This window comes from Muscardinus avellanarius (genome assembly GCF_963383645.1).
Source record: "Muscardinus avellanarius genome assembly, chromosome: 19".
In the NCBI taxonomy this organism is placed as follows: Eukaryota; Metazoa; Chordata; class Mammalia; order Rodentia; family Gliridae; genus Muscardinus; species Muscardinus avellanarius.
In genome coordinates this window covers 15,017,363-15,034,659 of record NC_137805.1, presented here as the reverse complement: position 1 = coordinate 15,034,659, position 17,297 = coordinate 15,017,363, and the positions used below count along the sequence as shown (strand labels likewise).

The window sequence follows — 17,297 nt, the reverse complement described above, 5'->3', positions numbered from 1 at the left end:
GCCAGCTCCTGGAAACAGGTCCTGGGGACACAGGTGCCTTTGTGTGTGCTGGAGCGTGTGCCGGGGTGGCAGGGAAGTAACGAGACACTTCAGGCCATTCAGGCGGCCAGCCTTGCGGGGGAGGAGGGGGGCTGCAGTTCAACACTCCCAGGAATGTCCCGGGGGAGGGACCCGGTGATCTTTCAAGAGCATTCCCTGGCCCTGGCTCTGCACAGAGACAGCAGAGGGGGAGAAAGAGAAGGACCGCGCTGGGAGACACGATGCTCCCAGGAGGATTCCTGTCCCTGAGTGAATATGGGTCCAGACCGTGGCGCACGCTAGTAATCCCAACACTTGGGAGGCTGAGACAGGAGGATCATGGTTCATGGACAGGCTCAGCTACTTAGTGAGGCCCTTTGCAACTCAGTGAGACCCTGTTTCAAAATAAAGAGTATAAAGAAATAGGGCGGTGGGTGTAGCTCGGAAGTAGAATGCCCCTGGGTTCCACCCCCAGTACCGAAAAAAAAAAAAAAGGTTCTAGGAGTCTAGATTATACTAGGTGGAGACTCTGGAATCCTCTAGATCTAAAATGCAGTGATTTATAATCCTGTGATTCTATGACTCTACCATGAAACGCAGAAGGGAAACATCACCGGCATGGCTTCCCCTTAATAAAACTCACGCCTCTGGAGAGAACCCCACGCCCATGACTCCAAGCCAGGCAGGCTCGCTCTCCCAGTTCTGCCTTTAAATTGTCTCCTCGCTAGTCGGCTGCTCTCAGCACAGCCCCCTCCGCGGTCCCTCCTCCAAGCCTGGCAGCCACACATTTGCCATCTGTATGTAACCCAGTGATTAGCACCGCCGAGCATGGGGCTCCCCTCCCTGCCTGCCAGGCGGCCGGCCTTAAGTCAACCCCACCGCAGCAAGTCACCCCAGCTCCCCAAAACGGCCGAGGAGGGGAAGAGGGAAAAGAGACAGACACACGACCCCACCGCGACGTATGAACATGCAGATAAACACAAAGACACGCACGGTGCAGGTGGCCACTTGTGGCTAGACGTACTCACACCCACACCCACAGAGGCACAGCCACGCGCACCCACACGTGTGTACGGACACATGCAGACAATCCCAAACTCTAAGACGCCCTGCAGGCTCCAGGGCACGATGGCACCGACCTAACTCCAGAGAGTCAGCCTTCCCATCTCCACCTCCCACTCCCTTCCATCCGGGGGACATTGTTTAGGGGTTACGGTGCACACAGCCTGCTCCCGGGCTCTTGGGGGACCCCAGGGCCGTGACACAGAGAAGAGAAAGTGGGAGTTTAATCAGGTCCTGGAGGTCAGAGGCTGCCGGAACACAGGAGACCCCCGCTCAGGAAGGTAGTGAGCGTCTCGCCGCCGAGGGCAGTCTGGTACGTCAGAGGGCTCTGAATCAGATGGGCAGGTGTGTGCTGGGAACCGGAGGCCTTGGAATCTCTTCCAACCCCGACGGGCTCCATTTCTATCAATTCCGCTGGGCTTCAAAATAGTGGTTTTCCAAAAATTTTTTTGGTATCACATTCCCTATCGGCTGGCAGAAACATTTAAAATATGCCCCCCCATACATGCATATGCGCTTATTTATAAATGTATTTCCATACTTTTTCACCAAAGTGTTATGTATTTGATAGAACATACACAAAAATAGAAACCCTTGAAATAGTGTGATACACACACACACACACACACACACACACACACACACACAGCACTACCTGACGGGGAGCAGGGAGGCAGAGGTGCGAGGGAAGAGACAGGGATTTTATTGGGTAGGTCCTGGGTGCCGGGCTTTTGAGACGCATGTGTTATTTCCTTTGAATCTTCAAAATAGCCCTGTAAAGAAGCTATCCTGGTTTTTCCATTTTCCAGATGAGAACTGAACAGAGTCGAGCCACCTGTAGCTGCAGCGCTGGGGTGTGAGCCTGGCCCAGAGCCCTGGCCACTCGGCCTGCAGCCAGCAAAGGCCTGTGGGAGCCGGGTCCTGGGGCGAGGGGCTGCGTGAGGACCTTGCATGACAGGCTGCGGGTGGCAGACAGAAGGCAGGTGTGGCCCGCGACCCCACCCAGCTCCTTGGAGTCCTGGCTGTTGGGAATGCGGTCCAGGTGGGACCGGCAGCTCCGGCCCTGGACGTTGTTAGACACGCTGCCCCTCGGCCCTCACCAGGATGTACATAGTCAGAGGCTCAGACTGAAGTTTGAGAAGCCAAAACTGTTTACTCATCTGGTGGTTCCTGTCCACTGGGAGGCAAGCTCGGCCTGGGCTGTTCTGGGGGCGCCCTCCTCCCAGGGAGCAGAAGGTGCCAGCCCAGGGTCTCAGAGAGCCCCCGGATGTTTGCGATGGCTTCCAGGAACCCATTCACACTGCTCAACCCACCTGGCTCTAGGTACAAGCCTTAGGCCTCTCCCGGAGGCCTGGCCCGCGCAGGGCCTGCTGTCCACACCGTCCGGGCCCACACCCATCACGGGACTTGGCGCTGGCTTCTCCTCCCCCCTGGTTTGCCTGCTGCACTTCCTCTGTGCCCTCCCAGGAGCTCTGCTCCCCAGGTGCCAGACAGCACCCCGACTTGCCTGGCCAATCTTCCCTGCTCCTGTGACCGTCTCATTCCCACACTCAGTGGGGCCCTTGGCCCGTGCTAGCTGCTCAATAAACAGCGTTGCAATGAAGTGTCCAGTCACTGTCCCCTGGGCCCTTCTGTCTCGGTGGCACCAGGGGCTGTGGGGCCTGGGGTGAGGACAGAGGCCTTGGGACCCAGGTCCAGTTTCCTGGGCCACCATGAGGCCTGCCTGGCCCCGGGGTCCCCTCCCCAGTCCTGTGGAGAAGGGGCAGCCGCCCCTGCTAGCCTGGTAGACCTGCGGTTTCCCCAACTGCGTCGGCTCTCCCAGCCTTCCCTGGTAATCACCTCGGTTTTAGACTTTACTGAGGACTTGGGGCCCCGACTTTGGACACTCTTCTGCCTAAATCCACTCAGCACCCACTTTTGGAGCCTATTTGCAACCAGGGAGAAGACAGTGGAGAGGAACGCAGGGAATGCCATGGCGCGTCCCGGCTCAGCCCTGGGCAGCGTGGCTGCGAGGCGCCCACGATGGGCCGGGCAGAGGGCTCTGGAACCATCCCGAGGGCCCTCCCAGCTCCCTCCCTCCCTGCTCTAGCGGGGGGGGGCTGCTCCCAGAAGCCGTCAGAAGCTGCCTCAGAGAAAGTGCTCTCCCCCACTCAGGCTCTCCCTACTGAGCCAAGCCGCTTCCTGCTCCGGCTTCCTCTCTGGACGGGATGGAGGCCAAGTGGAGTCTCGGCCTCCCTGCCTGGCAGGCAGCCGGGAGTCGAGTGTGGACACCTGCTCCTGAGGCAGCCCTGGCCAAGCCAGGCCCTCGGGACGGAGGAGCCCAGGACCGCACTACGCACCTGCTGGCTCTGCCAGCTAGCCCACGGCCTGCTCCACGCAGGTGCGGCTCCAGGTGCTGAGCACCAAGGAAAAGCTTCTTCGTGGCGCTCCGGGCTGAGTGGGAGCCCTGGCGCCAATAAATATGTCGCCTCTGCATGCCATCCAGAAACAGAAAAGTTTTCAAGACATTTGAAGAGGGGGAGAGGTTAGGAAGCAATGGGACAGTTTTAGATAGAGTGGCCAGAGCCTTTTCCAAGGAGGCAATATTCGAGCAGAAACACAGAGTCGGCGTAAGCTCTATAGCCAGCTGGGGAAAGACAGTCCCAGGCACAGACAACAGATAGTGCAAAGGCCCTGGGGTGGGCACCTGCTGGGCATGCTCAAGCACTACTGAGACATGTGCAGGGCCGCAGTGCGGGCAGCCAGGGGGCTGGGGAGATCGCACGAGCCCTCGTGAGCCTCTGACTAAAGGACAAGGGCCCCAGTCCAGGGAGGAGGCGGGGAGCTTGCCAGGTGTCCAGGTGGGAAATGCAGGCGCCCAGCCCAGTGCGTGCGGCGGGTGGTAAGGACAAGTGCGATTCCTGGTTTATTTTGAAGGTGGAGCCAGGAGGATTGGCAGCAGGGCTGGGCGTGGGGAGGCAGAGACAGATGAGTCAGGATTGGGGTGGACACCAGGGTTTACGTCAGAGTGGAAGACGGGCCATGCATCATGCCCAGCCGTGTTTGCTGGAATTCTCTCTCTCTCTCTCTCTCTCTCTCTCTCTCTCTCTCTCTCTCTCTCTCTCTCTCTCTCCTCCCTCCCTCCCTCCCTCCTTTTTGTCTATTAATCCTGCTCTCAACCTGTTTCTGGATGAGGAAACGGAGGCTGAAATCCACCCAGGATCACAGGCAGAGACTAGAAAGGAAAGGGACGCGTGTCTCTCAGCCCCTGGGCTCTTTGGTCCCACAAGAACAGGAAGCATCAGAGTCCATGTCTGCTCACCGTTTATTTCACACCCGGGGTGGCTGTGACCCATCAGCAGGCCAGTGCTGCACCCCACAGGGGCCTGGAGATCCTCAAGCCAGCCCCGCGGTGGTGATGGAGACCCAGAGAGAGCGCTGCCCGCACCCAATTCCTAGCCCAGTACAAGTCAGAGCGTGTGGGGGGCACGGGAGGAGGGGGCTGGGGAACGGGCACCCCTGGATTCAAAGCTTGGCTCTGTAGCTCTTGGGCTCTGTGCCCTGGGACAAGCCACTTACGCTCCCAGACTCAGTTTTCTTATTTTTGTGTTCATGGGCGAGCCAGGCTGGGCTTCCTGTGTGCTCCTGACTGTCAGCCTGGAGCCTGGGGATCTGCACGCTGAATCAGGCCACCGCTCAGGGGGTTGGGGGAGGCTCAGCTCAGCACAGCTGGGCCAGGCTCTGGGTGGGGCTGCATCCCAGGAGCCTGGGAATAGTGTAGAGGGCCTGACAGTCCGGGCCCACCCCTGATGAGCTCAGGCGAGCTTCCTGATGCTTGCAGAGTGGTTCGTGGCTGACTTTTCCGGGAAAGCACTAATTACCACTTGGCTCCCTTGGGGTCTGGCTCTGTGATCTGTCACAGCCCCTCAGCCTCAGCACCGGCTGCAGTGTCTGAGTGATGCTCTCCTGCCTCCTGTCTTCCCCTCAGGACAGGCTGGGAACCAAGGGATGGCCAGCCGGGCCAGCCAATGGGGAGCTGAGTTGGGGTCCACACCCACCCCACCTCTGCTCCTAGGGAGGGCTCTTCATTGCTTCTCAGGCTGTGGGCCCAGACCTGCAGCAGCAGCTGCAGCACCAGGGACCTTTTTAAAGATGTAGATTTGAAGCCGGGTGTGGTGATGCATGCTTGTCATCCCAGCATCCGGGAGGCTGAGACAGGAGGATCATGGTTCGCAAACAGCCTCAGCTACTTAGTGAGGCCCTTTGCAACTCAGTGAGACCCTGTTTCAAAATAAAGAATAAAAAATAGGGCTGAGGGTGTAGAATGGGAGGAAAAATGCTCCTGGGTTCCATCCCCAGTACTGAACAAAAAAAAGTCTCAGCTATTTAGTGTGGCTCTCTCCAACTTAGTGAGATTGTTTCAAAATAAAGAATAAAAAATAGGGCTGGGGGTGTCACTCGGAGGTAGAATGCCCCTGGGTTCCATTCTCAGTACTAGCAAAAAAAAATTTGATTTTTCATTGATTTCCAAAAGGCCTCACTAAGTACCTGAGGCTGTCCTTGAACTGCGATCCTCCTGTCTCAGCCTCCCAAATGTTGGGATTACAAGCGTGCACCACCACACTTGGCTCCAAAAATGCAGATTTTTAAGCTGGGTGCCTTGGTGCATGCTTATAATCTCAGTGCTTGGGAGGCTGAGACAGGAGGATCCCAGGCTGGAGGCAGCTTAGTGAGACCTTATTTCAAAATAAAACAAAATAAAAAGGGCTGGGGTGTAGCTCAGAGGTAGAACCTCCTGGGTTCAAATCCCAGAACCATGAGAAAGAGAGAGAGAGAGAGAGAGAGAGAGAGAGAGAGAGAGAGAGAGAGAGAGAAGGATAGAGGAGAGAAAAGAAGAAATGCAAATCCTCAGACCTTACCCGAGACCTGCTGAGTTGGGCACTGGGGAGGCCCAGGCAGGGTGTTTTAACACCCTTCCAGGTGATGCTGAAATTTGCTCGATTTGGAAAACCACAGCCCTGGTTCCTGGGCAGCTGTGGTTGAAGGGTGGGTGCAGTGGAGGGAGATTGTAAAGCGGGTGGGCACAGGCTTGCAGAGACCTGCCTTCAGATCGAGGGTCTACCCATTCCTTACTCTGAGATGGGGCAGATCCTTTTTATGTAATACATATTTATCGCCCATCTACTATTTAATATTGAAGGCTCTGGGGCCAAGGCTCTGGGAAAAAAAATTTTGATAACCAACATTAACTCTTTTAACCCTTCCTTCCCTTTTTTTTTTTTTTTTTTTGGTAGTACGGAGAATTGAATGCAGGGGCATCTACTTGTGTGTGTGTGTGGCGGAGGTGTCTGGGGATGGAACCCAGAGGCATTCGACCTCTGAGCGACACCCTTTGCCCTATTTTTTATTCTTTATTTTGAAACAGGGTCTCACTAAGTTGCGGAGGGCCTCACTAAGTAGCTGAGGCTGTCTGCGAACCGCGATCCTCCTGTCTCAGACTCCCAGATGCAGGGATTACAAGTGTGCACCACCACGCCCAGCTAGGGGCATTCTACTTCTGAGCTACATTCCTGGCCCTATTTTATTTATTTTGAAACAGGGTCTTGCTTAGTTGCTGAAGGTCTCAGTAGGCTGCTAAAGCTGGCCTTGAACCTGCTATCCTTCTGTCTCAGAGTTTCAAGTACTGGAATTACAGCCTGGGCCACCATGCCTGGATTCACTTAACCCTTACGAGAAACCCTTAGTAAAGCCAGGTGTGGTGGTGCCTGTGTGTAATCCCAGCTCTTGGAAGGCTGAGACAGGAGGATTGCACAGGTTTGAAGCCAGCCTCAGCTACTTAGTGAGGCTCTCAGCAACTTAGTGAGACTGTTTCCAAATAAAATATAAAATAGGTCTGGGAGTGCAGCGTGGAGGTAGAAAGCCCCTGGGTCTCATCATCGCCAGTACCCCCCAACACAAAAGTAAAAATAAAATAAAATAGGGCTGGGGGTATAACTCAGAAGTTGAATGCCCCTGGGTTCAGTTTCTGTAGCCAAAACAACAACAAAAACAAACAGGCATGATAGCATATGGCTCTTATCCCAGTACTTAGGAGGCGGAGACGAGAGGATCACAGGTTCGAGGCCAGCCTCAGCAACCTAGCAAGACCCTGTTTCAAAACAAATTAAGAAGCCAGGCATGACAGTGCACGCTTGTAATCCCAGCATTGGGAGGCAGAGGCAGAGACCTGAGACCAGAGGATCACAGTTCACGGACACCCTCAACTATTTAGTGAGGCCCCTTGCAACTCAGTGAGACCCTGTTTCATTTTATTTTATTTTTTGTGTGGGTCTGGGGATGGAACCCAGGGACATTTGACTTCTGAGCTACACCCCCAGCCCTATTTTTTTATTCTTTATTTTGAAACAGGGTCTCACTGAATTGCAAAGGGCCTCACTAAGTAGCTGAGGCTGTCCGAGAACCCTGATTCTCCTGTCTCAGCCTCCTGAATGCTGGGATGACAAGCGTGCACCACCATGCCTGGCTTCTAATCCTGTTTTTCTAGCTCCAAACTGGGAATGAAAGCAGCGTCCACAGGGGGCTGCTGTGACCTTCCCCGGGCTCTAAGGCTGCTCCCCTCCCGCCCCCCCCACAGGGCAGTTGGTTCCCGGGCCAGGCTGCCCAGGAGTCTTTGCTGTTTTTATTTTTATTGTTCTGGCTCCACAGCTGAGGCTTCTAACTCCAAATGCCTCCTCTTGCCCAGAAAAATAGGTCATTGGCAGCCCCAGCCTCTTGACAGGCCCCACACAAAGCAGCCTGGCGGGCTTGCCGCTGACACCAGCCAGTGTTACGGGAAGCGGGAGCAGGCCGTGGGCAGGCGGCGGCGGTGGCGCACAGAGCTGGGCCTGCGGGCCCCACTGGAAGGGTGCTTCTGCTCAGGGGCTGTGTCTCCAGCCTCGTGCCCTACCTCAGGGGACCCGAGGAGTTTCCGGGGCTTCCTCAAGGTGATGGGCTTGGAAGGGCCCAAGCCCCAGACGCCACCCAACAGGGCTGCCCTCACGGCCAGGCTGCGAGTGTGCCCTCTGCCCCATCCTCTTTATTCCTGTCTCACAGATCGGGGCTCACGCCCGAAAAAGTATTTCTGCTTAAATCGCGTAAGTCAAGTTGGCAGGAACTCCCTTCCTTCCCCTGCGCATCCAAGTCTTTCCGGCAGACCCCCAGCCCCCTGAAGGCATCTGATGGGTCACTTTGGGCCACCCAGCCAGGAGCCCACAGGAGGGACAGGAGAAGTGGGGCCAGGTGTGGTGGTGGAGCCTGGGGGGCGTATGTAGCCAAAAGTCTGGAGGTGCTCAGAGGCTTGGTTCTGAGTGGGCTGGGAAGCCCCCTGCAGGAGGCTGCCAGGCTATTCCTAGGAGTGACACAGAAGAGTCCAGAGCCCTGCAGGGAGGGAGCCGCCCCTCCAACATCTTACCCCCTCTAGTGAGGCCTCTCCTGGCCCTTTTTCAAAACAGGACCTCAGGCGGGCATGGTGGCATGCCCAGCACTTGGTAGGCTGAGACAGGAGGATCACGGGTTCACGGCCAGCCCCAGCTACTTAATGAGGCCCTCATGAACTTAGTGAGGCCTTGTTTCAAAATAAAAAAATAGGGCTGGGGGTGTGGCTCAGAGATAGAATGCCCTGGTTTCCATCCCCAGTAGAAAGAAAACACAACCTTAGCCACCTCTCTTCCCAGCTCTGGTGTGTGTGTGTGTGTGTGTGTGTGTGTGTGTGTGTGTGTGTGTGTCCCTGTTTATTCCCCCTGGACAGGCTAAATATCTTATTTATTTAGTTATTTATTCAGAACTGGAGGTTGAACCCAGGCGCATTCTACCTCCGACCTACACTCCCAGCTCTATTTTTTATTATTTTGAAACAGGGTCCCACTGAGTTGTGGAGGGTCTCACCAAGTAGCTGAGGCTGGTCGTGAACCAGCGATCCTCCTCGCTCAGCCTTCCAAGTTCTGGGATGACAAGCGCGGCCCCCACAGCTGGCTTAAATATCTTATTTATTGTTTTGTTTCCATTCCTAAGGGCAGGGATTTTTGTCTGCCCCCCACCCTTGCTTAACCTAGCGCTGGGTACATAGCAGGTGCTTAATAAATATTGGCGTGTGTAGAAATGGATATGGATGCAGGTGGCTAGGTGTCAGTTCAGGATAGCCGTGACTGTCTTCAATGGGTATGGCTGATGGCTATCAGTTATCTGCCATGATCTCTGTGATTTCAGGCAAGTAGGACCTACTTTCTCAGCGGACACATCTGCCCAGTGGGTCCCTCGGCCCCCGCACCCTGATGGTGGCTCGCGGGTGAGTTTATGTGGAGAGGAGGGAGGCCCAGGCTGCCTCTGCTGGGGGCAGAGAGGACGAAAGGGCTGGCGCTGGGAAGCTCCGCTGAGCGCCTTTGCCAACAGTGCTGAACATAAATAGCAGGTGGTTCAATTATTATCCTTCCTAATCCCGTTTCCTAATCCCAGGCAGGTGTGTGTGTGTGTGTGTGTGTGTGTGTGTGTGTGTGTGTGTGTGCGCGCGCGCGCGCGCAAATGCGTGCACGCATCCTGGGGGACCATGAGCACAGCAGAGGCTTCTGGGAGTCCACGGAAGGGGGCTGCCTCACCTCTGACCTCATCAGCTGGCCTGCCCCCCCCTACCCTAGAGAGTCCTGTCTGGATTTCCCCAGGTCTTGCCAGGTGTGGCTTGAAGAGTTGGAGCCCATCTTTGAAGCCAGGGTACCTCAGTATTCCTCCCAGATACCCCAGTTCGCCTCTCTGAAGCTCACTCTCGCTGGCAGGCAGAGTGGCCTTTGGACCTGCAAAGCAGTCCTGCCGCCCCGGCCAGGGCCCTCCAGAGTTTTCCAGCTGTAGACGCCACCTGAGATGGTCCGCCCTGCAGCCAGGCTGACCTCTGGGCCTCCTCCTGGACCGCCTGGCTCCCAGCTTAGCAAAGCCTGTAGTCAGCTCCAACTTACCTGACCCCTGTCTCAAGGAACACAGCTGAATTCCAGTACTTGGGAGGCTGAGACAGGAGGGTCTGCAGGTTCAAGGACAGTCTCAGCAAGCAGTGAGACCCTCATCGACCAAGTGAGACCCTGCAGCAAAATAAAACAGGACGGGGAGCAGATTGCTCCTGGGTTCAACCCCCAGGACCACATCAAAAATAAATAAACACAGCCGGGCGTGGTGGTGACGCATGCTTGTAATCCCAGCATTGGGGAGGCTGAGACAGGAAGGTTGTGCTTCAGGCCAGCCTCAGCGACTTAGGCCCTTTGCAACTCAGTGAGACCCTGTTTGAAAATAAAGAATAAAAAATAGGGCTGGGGGTATAGAATGGGAGGAAGAATGCCCCTGGGTTCCATCCCCAGTACTGAAAAATAAATAAATACATGCATAAATAAATACACACATCCATACGGAGCATGGCCCCTCTCGCTCTCAAAGCTGCTTCCCTGTTGTCCACCAATTCTTTTTTATTTTTCTGTACTGGGGATGGAACCCAGGGTCATTCAACCTCCAAGCTAGAGCCCCAGCCCTATTTTATTCTCTATTTTGAAACAGAGTCTCCTTAAGTGGCAGAGGGCCTCGCTGAGTAGCTGAGTTTGGACCTGAACCTGCCATCTTCAGGTTCAGCCTCCCAAGTACTGGGATTACAATTCTTTCTTCCACCAATTCTTTCTACTTGCCTTTTTTATTTTTTTCTTTTCTTTCAGGTCTAGGGATGGAACCCAAGGGCATTTGATCTCCGAGCTACACCCCCTACCCTATTTTTTATTCTTTATTTTGAAACAGGGTCTCACTGAGTTGCAGAGGGCCTCACTAAGTAGCTGAGGCTGTCCGCGAACCGCGATCCTCCTGTCTTAGCCTCCCAGATGCTGGGATCACAAGCGTGCGCCGCCATGCCCGGCTTCTGCCAATTCATTCTATTTGCCTTCTTATCTGTCTCCTCCACTAGAACTTGAATTCCTGAAGGGACAGGGACCTGGTGTAATCTCCCACGCCCAAAGAAAGGAAAATTCACCCGGGCACTTCAAAGCCGCCCAGAACCTCGTGGTTGCTAAGCCCTGCTTCTCAAGCCCTTCTCAAGCACTCGGGGCATGCTAGGCTCCTTTTCAAATGTCCTGCAAATATTAATTCATCGCATCCTCACGGCAGCCTCTCCTGGCTGGCTCCCGGCTCTCCCGTTGGCCTTGTTTCAGACGAGGAAGCTGAGGCTCAGTAAGACAAGGTGTTAGGCTGGGCATGGCGGCGCACACTTGTAATCCCAGCAGTCAGGAGACTGAGACAGGAGGACCAAGATCCGCAGACAGCCTCAGCCACTCAGGGAGGCCCTTGGCAACTCAGTGAGAACCTGTTTCAAAATAAAGAACATAAAATAGGGCTGGAGTGTAGCTCAGAGGTAGAATGCCCCTGGGTACCATCTCCGGGATCACACACACACACACACACACACACACACACACACACACACAAAGCACAGGGTGTTTGTCGGAGTGCACCCAGCTCCTAAGACCTGGTGAGAGGGTGCGGGCCCCAGGGGGCCTGTCCAGCTCTCAGCAGCTGCACCCGTCTGCCTCAGCTGAGAAACGCAGAACCAGGCATCTGATCAAGACGTCTCTGCAGGGAGGGCGTCACTAAGCAAAGATCTTCAGCCAGAGATGCAGAAATCCATGTTTCTTTCCACCCAGGCCTCGCTGTGTGGCCTCAGGCGGGTCCCCTCGTCTCTGGCCTCCCTCCACTCCCTCTCTCCATTTACGCCCGCGCGGTGGTGGTGGGGGGCGGTTGCCACTTTGCTTCATTTTGCGCTGGTCTCCGAGCTCGTTTCCAGCTCGGGATGAGGAGAGGGTCCTGAACTCCCCTTCCCCAGCTCCGGGGGGCGGAGGGGGGCCGCTCCTGGAAGCCGGCCCTCCCCTCGAGGGGGGCGCACGGCGGCTTCCCGCCCGGGGGCGGTCCTTGGGGGCTCGCAGCCCTCCTGCCTCCCAGACCCCGGCGGGTCGGCCCCGGCGGGTCCCCGCTGCCCGGCCCGCGCCTCTCCCCGCGCGTCTCCAGGCGGCGGCGCCGGAGTCCTTCCTACACACGCGCTATTTTTGTTCGCGCTCGCTCCCCCTCTCCTGCCCGCCGCATCCACTTCCTGCTCGGCTCCGGCTCCGCTCCGCTCGGCGGCCGGCTCGCCATCCATCCATCCAGCCAGCCAGCCAGCTAGCCAGCGCGGCCGGCGGGAGGAGGAAGGGGAGGAGGGGGAGGAGGAGGAGGGAGGGGAGGAGGAGGAGGAGGAGGAGCGGGAGGAGGCGGCGGCGAGCCCGCCCCAAGCCCGCTCCGCCCGCCGCAGCCCGGGGCCGGCGGGACGCGCGGCCGAGCCGGAGGCCGGCCAACTTGCGGCGCGGCTCGGGGACCATGTAGCAGCCGCCGCCGCCGCCGCCGGGAGACAAGTTTGCGCGGCCGGCCATCGCGCGCGGCCCCGGCCCGACCTGCCCCTCCGCCCGTCCGCCCGTCCGTCCGTCCGCCCGCCGCCCCACCGCGGCCCATGGAGCGCGCGCGCCCCGCGCCCGGCCGCCTCGGGCCGCTGCTGGCGCTGCTGCTGGCCGCGTCCTGCGCCCGCACAGGTAAGCGCCGCCGCGACTCGCCCAAGGTCACACGGCCGGACCCCGCTCCGGCCGCCCGCGGTGTAGACGGGCGCCCGCGGCCTGGACGGCGGAGCCGCGCCTGCCGTCCACGGGTCGGAGCCCGGGCGGGAGAGGGCAGCCAGGGAGGGGGGGGGGCGAGGGCGACCCTCCCCGGCGCGCACAGTGGAGCCGCGGCGAGGGGCGAGGGGCGATCGCGGGCCCCCCCGAGGGCTGGCCGGAGCCCCCGCGCCCCCGTCCCTCCTGCCGGCCCAGGTGTGGTGCGCGCTGTTACCTGTGGCTCTCGGCAGGTCTTTTTGCTGGGCCTACACCAAACACCTGGCTGCCCCTGGCCGGCTCTGAAGGCTACCGCCTTCGCCAAGGGGTGAGGTCACCGCTCAGGAGCCCTGCTTTTTTAAAGATTTTTTTTTTTTTTTTTTTTGCAGAACCGCGGGTCCCCTGGGAGGGTGCGAGGGGCAGAGAAACAGCGTTCAAGGAGTTGGGGAGGGAGAGAAGAGCAGGGACCTTGTGCGGTGGCCGCACGGTGGGCAGAGGGGTCCCTGGGCCTCCACCCCTCCCGCAGGGAGAGAGGGATGAGCTCAGTAATCTCCCCCCCCCCCTTGCATTTGCCTGGAGAGTCACAGCTCACACAGCGAGAAAAGAGAAGTGTGGAGGAGTGGGTGGAGGGACAGCTGGGGGTGAACAGCATCTTCTCTCTGCCCTGTGGTTTCCCCAAGCCCAGGAGTCCACGAGAGACCCCCCCCACCACCACCACCAGCACCGATAGCTTCCCTCTGTCGCCCCTGAGTGGATCTCGAGCTGGTGTTCCTGCCTGAGCCAGCCATCTGCGCCCTGCAGAAGTCCGGTCCCGGCCTGCCAGCCCCCCCCCCCCCGGAAATGCAAGCGTCTCTAGCAGGCGTTTACTTTTCCTGAAGTGGGGAACTGGACCCAAGCTCAGGTCTCCGGGTCTGGCCGGACCCCTCTCCGGCCACCAGGACCCTGGGTTCAGCCTCTGCAAATGAGCATTGACGCTGACTGACAAGTGTTCAGAGGGCAGGGCGCCTCTGCTGGGGCGCGGGCACCTTGCCTGGGAGCACATCTCCCCCCTGCCTATAAAAACAATCTATAAAATGGTAAAGATTGCGCCATAAAACTTCCGTTCCGATCCATTCAGCATCAATAGCCTGAAAAAGTGGGAGCAGCAGAGGGGCCCAGATTCACTCGGAAATAAATAAATCTCTGGAGGTGAGGATGAGTTTCTTGGTTGAGGGGGGTGGGGGGCGGGGGCGGCCATAGAAGCGTCTAGCCTCCCGGCACCCCTCACCCCGTGTTCTCAGGGTCCCGGTCGCACCCTGGAACCCGGCGTGGAATTTATCTGGTTTGGAGGATGGGACTGTAGGCTTTAGGCCTCTGCCTTTCATCATCGGGGGCATAGAATTTACGACGAAGCCGAAGGGAGATGGGATAGAAGGGCAGGAAGGTAGAAAAGGCACTGGTCCAATTTTCTAAGAAAATGGATTTATTCGGGTGAGAAACTCAAATGCCAGGCTTAGGCAGGAAGGTGGCTGTGGCCTGAATGACGCTGGTGTCTCGGGCAGAGCCGGCACCCTGGGAGGCATCGCGGGACCCGTGCTGGGGGGCAGTCACGTGCAGGATCTCAGTTGGGGGAGGCAGGGGAAGTTTCTCAAGATTACGTTTGGCCCCAAAGCTGCCAAAGGGAACTTCTGAAAAGATCTGGGTGAAGGTCCCGCCCTGGCTCCCCTTCCCCATCACGCCAGCACCCGGGGAGAGGGGCCACACGTGGGCGGCTGGGCTCAGGCTTTGGGGGACAGCGGGCCTTTGCAGTGAGCCGGGCACAGAGGGTGGCATTGGGGTGACTCCTGGGTGCTTTCCTTAGAGATGAGGTTAAGCTTAATTCCTCTTTCATCTGAAGAGAAGGGGGCGGCTCCGACCTGCCCGGGCTGTGGGAAGGCCCTCGACAGCCGTGGTGTGCTCTGGGTGCTTTCTGGCCATTAATTATTCCTTTAGCACCCCAGTGGAGACTCATGGTGTGATCTGTTCCGCCCTTTAGTCATGCAGCGCGGGGATGAAGTCCTGACGTGAACTGTGGGGGCGGGGGCGGGGCGGGAGAGAGCCCATGTTTATTAAATAGTGAACCGCCTCGCCGCCTGTGAGTTTTATAACTGCACGCTCATCAGCGACGTGTGAGTTGGCTCTTATTCCCACTTTACAGATGAGGCAAACCGAGTCCAAAACCGGGACCCGAGTTGTCCCGGGAGGAAGGAAGGGGGCCAGAACTTTGAAGGCAGGCCTTCCAGCTGGAAGAAATGAATGACTTCATCGGGATTTCTAAGCCCAAGCTGGAGGAGAGGGAGGAGCCCCCCTTTCTGGGCCGAGGTGGGGAGTCCTGGAAAGATTTCCTCCTCTGGGCAGAAGTGTTTGACTGAGTCACGGCCCTTCCCTGAAAGCCCACGAGGGTGGCACACGGGCAGCCCCTGGGTCCTCAAGATGGCAGCGTTCACACGGGGGGCGAGGTGTCTCCCGGAGAGCCCCCCATCTGGGCTGCCGAGCTCTGGAGCCCCGGAGCTGGAATGTTCCTCCTGCATCTTCCTGGTGCCCTTTGCGACAGATGGCGAGGGGGTGTGAGAGAGGAAGGGAGTCTAAAAGTGTTGTACGGATCCCACACGCTCCCTCGCTCTCTTCCAATGGCTCCGTGCGACAGGTTATTTTCTTATTTGTAGTCTCGGGCTGATGGGAGCCCCCTCCTTCTCGTTTTAAATGTGCTCAGATTTCTGGGCTGTCAACACAGCTCTGATCATGTCACTACCCTGCTCAAAACTGTTGCGCTGTTGGTCCAAGTTTTCTGGAAAAAAACAAAAAGCAACGGCAGGCCCGGGCTTCCTCCCCGACAGCCCTTCCGTGTAGCCACGTGTTTTCAACTGGCTGACCTGTCCGTGGAGACCTGGCAGGATGGCCGGGCTGCCAGCCCTCCGCCGGCTGCTCACACGGCAGCGCCCACGAGACCCCAGGAGTCTCTTGATGGTTAACCAGTTCGCGTGGGGCCTGCCCCTGTTTGGTAAGTCCTCCTGTGCAGATCCATGCCCTCAGCTATAAACCTCTGCCGTCAGAAACGCCTTGCAGCCGTAATCCCAACACCCGGGGAGGCCGAGGGAGGAGGGTCGCAAGTTCCAGGCCAGCCTGGGCAACTTAGCGAGACTCTGTCTCAAAATGAAAAAGGGAAAAGGGCTGGGGTATAGCGCAGTGGTAGAAGACCCCGGGGCTCAATCTCCAGTGTGGACGCAGCAAGGAAGGAATCTCCTTGCCTTCCTTTGTCTGAACGCTGCCCACCCCTCAAGGTTCAGCTGGGTGCTTCTGCTCCAGGGGGGGTTCTTCCTCCTTGGGCCTCCCCCCCATCTTACCTGCTCCCGTCTGAGGCTGCGTATTACTCCTCCTGGGTTTTTCACCCTGCGCATGCGTGGTTGACTCACCTGTGTTTCTGCCCCCGTAGCCAGTGCTCAGCCTCTCCATGGACCAGGGCTCAGACCCTTGAGCGTCAGTCCCCCCACCCCCGTGCCCCCTGCATGCATTACCAGACTTCTCTGGGGCTCAGTTTTCTCATCTGCGAAATAGGGATGACCTGAACAGCTGTATTTTTGAGGACTAGGTCTGTAAACACGTGGGCGATGCTTACAGGGAGCCCAGGGTGATGCTTACAGCCAGTGTCTGGGTCCTGGGTCCATTCGGTTTTGACGTCCTCGTCTGTAACGTGGGAACTGACTTGTGTGACGCGTCTAGCCCCGCGCCTGGCAGGCAGTGGGCGCTCAGGGCGCGACCGGAGCAGCCGGCCGATGAAAGAGAGGGGCCTCAGCCTTCCCCTGAGGCTTTGATGCAGTTGGGGACGGACAGGTTGAGCTGGCATGATTTAATTGCTCTTCTCCAGACTGAGTGCGGTGCGCACAGCTTCCTCTAGGTGTCGCTGTCCGGATCCGCAGGGCTGGAATGAGGGATTCAGAGACCTGGGAAAAAATCAGGGGGGCCTGAGAGCGAAGGAGCACCGTCCCCCCCAGCCGGCCACAGAAAGGGACCGGCGGATCCTTGGCCGTGCCCGGGTGGGCTGCCAGGCCTCAGCAGTGCTGAGAGTTTCCACTGTGGAAGCCAGATATCTGACAGGATCCTGAATTCCGTGAGGAAATACTAGAGTAATAATAAGAATCATCACTTCCAGCCAGCTATTGGGCTTGGCACCCGGCATGTGTACTCTCGGCAGAACTCCCCGCTTCCCCGGGGGGGCGCGTAGCATCAACGTCTGACTTGTTTGGACGACTAGGAAACAGGCTTAGAGAGGTGAAGCCACCTGCCCCAGGCCACACAGCCCCCGAATGGGACGGCCACCCAGATCAGCCTAACCACAGCTGCTCTCTGGAGCGCTTCTCTCCACACCATTAATCTTGCCTGGCAGGTAGGGAAACAGGCCCCGGGGGGCCAGCATCCTGTTATCTTGGGGCCCCCATCACGTTTCTCTGGATGGGGGTACCCTCCAGGAGATGGAGGTAGCAGTGTTACCAGGATATGTTTCTGTCCCTGGACCACAGAAGGAAGCATCTATTTTGACAGCTGAGAGGGTTTTCCTGT

General features: G+C 57.8%; 1 protein-coding gene across 4 annotated transcripts in view; it reads left to right on the top strand.

The window, feature by feature from the left end:
• Window positions 1-12,586: 12,586 nt before the first annotated feature.
• The window catches only part of LOC308277493 (tyrosine-protein phosphatase non-receptor type substrate 1-like), a gene marked incomplete at both ends in the record, with an annotated part of 36,060 nt that continues 31,349 nt past the window's right edge, over window positions 12,587-17,297 (top strand). For 3 of the 4 annotated variants that reach the window (XM_080716684.1, XM_080716682.1, XM_080716681.1), the window contains one exon: window positions 12,590-12,668. In XM_080716684.1, coding sequence (XP_080572810.1) covers window positions 12,590-12,668 — 79 coding nt within the window. Of the gene's footprint in view, window positions 12,669-17,297 lie in introns of all 4 variants that reach the window. The other variant, XM_080716683.1, reaches the window with a different exon arrangement.